The 4229-nt window shown below is 62.2% G+C and overlaps 1 protein-coding gene across 2 annotated transcripts in view; it reads right to left on the bottom strand.

Moving 5' to 3' along the window:
- Nucleotides 1–4229, bottom strand: part of EPHA2 (EPH receptor A2) — a 37592-nt gene that overhangs the window by 8521 nt on the left and 24842 nt on the right. Inside the window, exons 6-14 of one of the 2 annotated variants that reach the window (XM_006145248.3) lie at nt 3869–3984; nt 3337–3490; nt 2738–2837; nt 2222–2277; nt 1866–1991; nt 1565–1753; nt 1172–1233; nt 864–1076; nt 605–754 (exon numbers count right to left, since the gene is read on the bottom strand). In XM_006145248.3, coding sequence (XP_006145310.1) covers nt 605–754; nt 864–1076; nt 1172–1233; nt 1565–1753; nt 1866–1991; nt 2222–2277; nt 2738–2837; nt 3337–3490; nt 3869–3984 — 1166 coding nt within the window. The remainder of the gene's footprint in view (nt 1–604; nt 755–863; nt 1077–1171; nt 1234–1564; nt 1754–1865; nt 1992–2221; nt 2278–2737; nt 2838–3336; nt 3491–3868; nt 3985–4229) is intronic. The other variant, XM_006145249.3, reaches the window with a different exon arrangement.

The following is a 4229-nucleotide window of genomic DNA, read 5'->3' as shown; positions in this document are numbered from 1 at the left end:
CGGAGGGCATCAGAGGGAGGGGGCCCAGGAACGGGTGGGCCTTTGCTATCCAAAGGGCCAGGACCAAGGGGTTGCCTCCACAGGCCCTGGAGGAAGGGACTCCTGGCCCTGCTCTCTCACGGGCACCCCAGGTGGCAGTCACACTGTACACCCCGCAGCCCAGCCTCCTTCTCTGGGCTGTCCCTGGGCCAGAGGTCTCTTTCCCCTCCTCCTCATCTGGCTACATTACCGGTCTGTCTCTGTCAACAGAGACATGACCTCCTCTGGGAAGCCTCCCAGGCCCCAAGGCTGGGTAAGGCACTAGGCACATGTACATACACATACATGGGCACGTACACACATCAGGCACACATGCACACCCCTGAGTGCACACACGGACATGCGCACACACCCTCCTCCTTCTTCCCTTGTCTTTGCACTTCCTAAGCAAGAACTGGGCCCTGCAACCCAGCATGTGGCCTGGCACACAGTAGGCCCTCAATAAACAGTTACTGAACAAATCTAAGAATGGCTTGTACTCTTCTCTGCCAAGCCCTGGGGTGTGAGAAGGAGTGAAGGGTTGAAGTTCGGGTACAGGCAGGCCTGGCAGCACCAGGCGGCTCACCTCGTGGTTCGACAGGTCCCAGTAGGGCCGCTCACCGTATGTCATCACCTCCCACATGACGATGCCGTAGCTCCACACATCACTGGCCGAAGTGAACTTGCGGTAGGAAATGGCCTCTGGGGCTGTCCAGCGGATGGGGATCTTGCCGCCCTGCAGGGGAACAAGGGCCAGTCAATACGGTCCCCTCTACCTGCTACCTGCTGCCCCGGTGTGCAGATGAGAAGACCCTGGAGCAGGCGAAGGCCCCCTCCCAACTCACGCTGGTGGTGTAGGTGGCCTCAGGGTCATCCTCCAGCACGCGGGACAGGCCGAAGTCGGACACCTTGCAGACCAGGTTGCTATTGACGAGGATGTTGCGGGCGGCCAGATCACGGTGCACGTAGTTCATGTTGGCCAGGTACTTCATGCCGGCCGCGATGCCACGCAGCATGCCCACCAGCTGCAGCACGCTGAACTCGCCATCCTTCTCCTGCTGCAGCACAGACTCAGTCACCAGCCTGAAACCACCTGCCCACCAGCCAGACCTGGGTGAGCTGGCCCTGTACCCTCACCGGCCATTGCCCTTACCCTAAGGAACTTGTCCAAGGCCCCGTTCTCCATGTATTCGGTGATGATCATCATGGGCTTGTCTACAGGGGCAAGCACAGAGGTGTGAGGCAGGCCCAGTGGGCAGGAGAGAGGCGCATAGCCGTGGGCAGGGTACGGGAGCGGGGCGAGGGAGTGGGCAGGCCTGGGTGGGCACGGCCTAGGTGGGCACAGCCGTGGCGGGGCACAGAAGCAGGACATGGGAGGGGGGTGGCAGGTCCGAGTGGCACAGCCATGGCAGGGCACAGGAGTGAGGCGTGAGGATGGGCAGGCCCGGTGGTCACAAGGGGGTGGGGAGCAGCTCAGCTTTGGACATAGTCCCCATGGGTGGCCCCAGGGGCACGCCATGACTTGGCCGAGATCCCCAAGACTCACACTTGGAGACGACGCCCTCCAGGCGGATGATGTTGTGGTGGCTGAACTGGCCCATGATGCTGGCCTCGCTGAGGAAGTCCACCCGCTGCTTCTCCGTGTAGCCAGCTTTCAGCGTCTTGATGGCCACAGGGACCTCCTTCTTCCCTGAAGCTGCCTTCAGCGTCCCCTTGTACACCTCCCCAAACTCCCCTGCAGGTAGGCAAGGCATGGGGCGTGCCCCAGTCAGCCTGGGTGGGGGCACGCCCAGCCCACACCGCCCAGGGCCTGCTCCGGGGCCCTCTCAGCAGCGTCCCAACCTCACCTGCGCCGATCACCTTCTGTCGTGTGACACAGGACGGGTGGATCTCGGTGGTGAACTTGAGCACGGCCTGGTTGGGGTCCTCATACGTGTGGGGGTCCACATAAGTCTTCAAAGGCTTCAGTTGTTCTGGAGGGGGAAAAGGAGGGTCATGGGCAGCTCGGGGAGGGTCCAGTGAGGGCAGCCCTAGTGAAGACGAGGCACATGACAAGGGACCTCGGGAGACAACCAGGCTGTGGGCAGGGACCATCTGGTTTAGCTCCTGAGAGCTGCGCAAGGAAGCCTCAGGAGTGCCCTGGCTGTCCCCAGCTCTGCCAGAGCTAGGAGGCTTCGGGGCAGGACTGGGGGCTGCCTCTCACCTGACTTAGAGAAGTACACGTCCTCTGAGGACTGGCGGGCCCGCAGGGTCTTCCTCCTGAAAGAGCCCCATAGGGAACACAGGTCAAGGAGGCCTTCTCTGGCCTGGGGTGGGGGGAACAACTTGATGAGTTTGGCACCCTGCTCGGGCTCTAGGTTCAGGGCAGAGGGGACAGGGAAGGCAGGGGTGGGGGCTGGAGAGGAAGTGGGCAGGCCAGAACTCGCCCCTCGGGATCTATGCCCCGCGATGACCCCTTAAGGAGCCAGAATGACGGCTTCTCTCATTAGAGCTGCCAGCGCCTCCTGCTTGCCTGTCCGGAGGAAGTTAACGAGAGCAGGGAGAATGGCCACCAAGCCCCAAATCCCAGCACTGCCAGGCACCATGCTTCAAGGTACTTAGGGCCCATTTCATCTCCGTACTGCCCAGGAGGCAGGGCCTGGCCCGGTTTTCAGATGAGGAAACTGCTCCTCTGTGCCCCACCTAGCCCTTGGGGAGCCAGGAGTGGGCTCTGCCGAACCTGCGGTGGATGAAGACGCCAATTCCTGCCAGCACCAGAAGCAAGACCGCACCGACGGCCACACCGCTGATCACCGCCAAGTTGCCAGATCCTTCCAGAGCTGTTGGGGGACACCGGTTGATGACAAGGGAGCCCCCCACCCCAAGTCATGGCAACATCCCCCTCCCCACTGCACTCCAGGCCCACGCTGGGGTCCAGGCCCACATACCGCTCTACGCGCTGGGTGCTTCTGCTCGTGAAGGCTCATGCAGACACACATCCCACTTCCTAGATGGCCAGGGACAGGCCTTTCCAGGGACCTCACAGCACTATCCCCAGCTCCTTCTGTGATGCAGGACTTGGACTCGGCTCTGCAGTGCCAGAGCCCACACTCTCCCTTCTCCTAACAGTGCCCTGAGTCAACAGCCCAAGTCCTCCAATCCCTCGGTCCTCAACCCTGCCTCTTCCCTAGCTTGGGGACAGCCCACGCAGGGCCATCCCAGGCTGGCTGACCAGGAAGGGGGCATTTCTAACTCCTCTGGTTTACACCTTCCTCCCAGAATGTCAACCATTTGGTTTCAGGGCCGGGGCCCAGCACATGTCTTGGCCCCCCGACTCACACTCAGTCTGGAACTCGTGCATCTTGCTGCCGGCCCCCTGGCCCTCCTGGGTCAGTGCCTGCACCTGGACCAGGTAGGTGGTGTCCGGAGTCAGGTCATCCAGGGTCACGGAGAAGCCCTCGGTGCGCCTCACATTGTAGCTGTTGGAGTCCCCCTGCGGGCACGCAGCAGAGCAGCAGTGAGGCAGGGCAGGGGCTCGCTTCTGCCCACCAGAAACTACCCCAGCTGCGAGGCAGCTCACCAACATTAGCAAACGTGATGCTCCTCTGACAGGGGCACTGAGGGTCAGAGAAGCAAAGGACCGCACGGAGGTCCGAGGGACCTGCTCTCTGCCCCACCATGACGCCTCTCCTGAGGCGCCCTCTCTGCTACAGATGACCGTGCCACCCTGGGGGAGGGACTCCCTGAGACCCCGGACCTCAGTCTCCTCGGCTGCAGAGCAAGCCTTTTCGAGAGACTATGTGGGGCTGGGAGCACCTATGTGACCAGCCTGTCCCTTGCCCGCTGGGCGGGGCCAGCCCTCAGTGATTACCTTCTTGCGGTAGGTGACCTCGTACTTCCACACGCGGCTCTGCTGTGGTGGGGGGATGCTCCAGGAGACGCTCAGCGAGGTGGTGCTGCGGCTCTCCAGCCTCACCTTGGGGGGCTCTGGGGGGGACATGGGGGAGGGGTGTGAGGAGCTCCGGGAACGGGGACTGAGCAGACCCACAGCCAGGTCCTCCCAGCTCAGGCTCCTTAGACCCCTCCTTAGGGGAAGCCCTCACTTCCAGCAGAGCTGCAAGCCCCCACCTGGGTCTCCCTAGACACCAGCACGTCAGAGGTACCCCATGAGTACTGACAAGAACATACTCAGTACAAACACTAGGAGCCGCGTAGCAGTGCAGCAGTAAAAC

This window comes from Tupaia chinensis, unplaced genomic scaffold, assembly GCF_000334495.1.
Source record: "Tupaia chinensis unplaced genomic scaffold, TupChi_1.0 Scaffold000146_1, whole genome shotgun sequence".
Taxonomy (NCBI): domain Eukaryota; kingdom Metazoa; phylum Chordata; class Mammalia; order Scandentia; family Tupaiidae; genus Tupaia; species Tupaia belangeri.
This window is presented reverse-complemented; position numbering and strand designations above follow the sequence as displayed.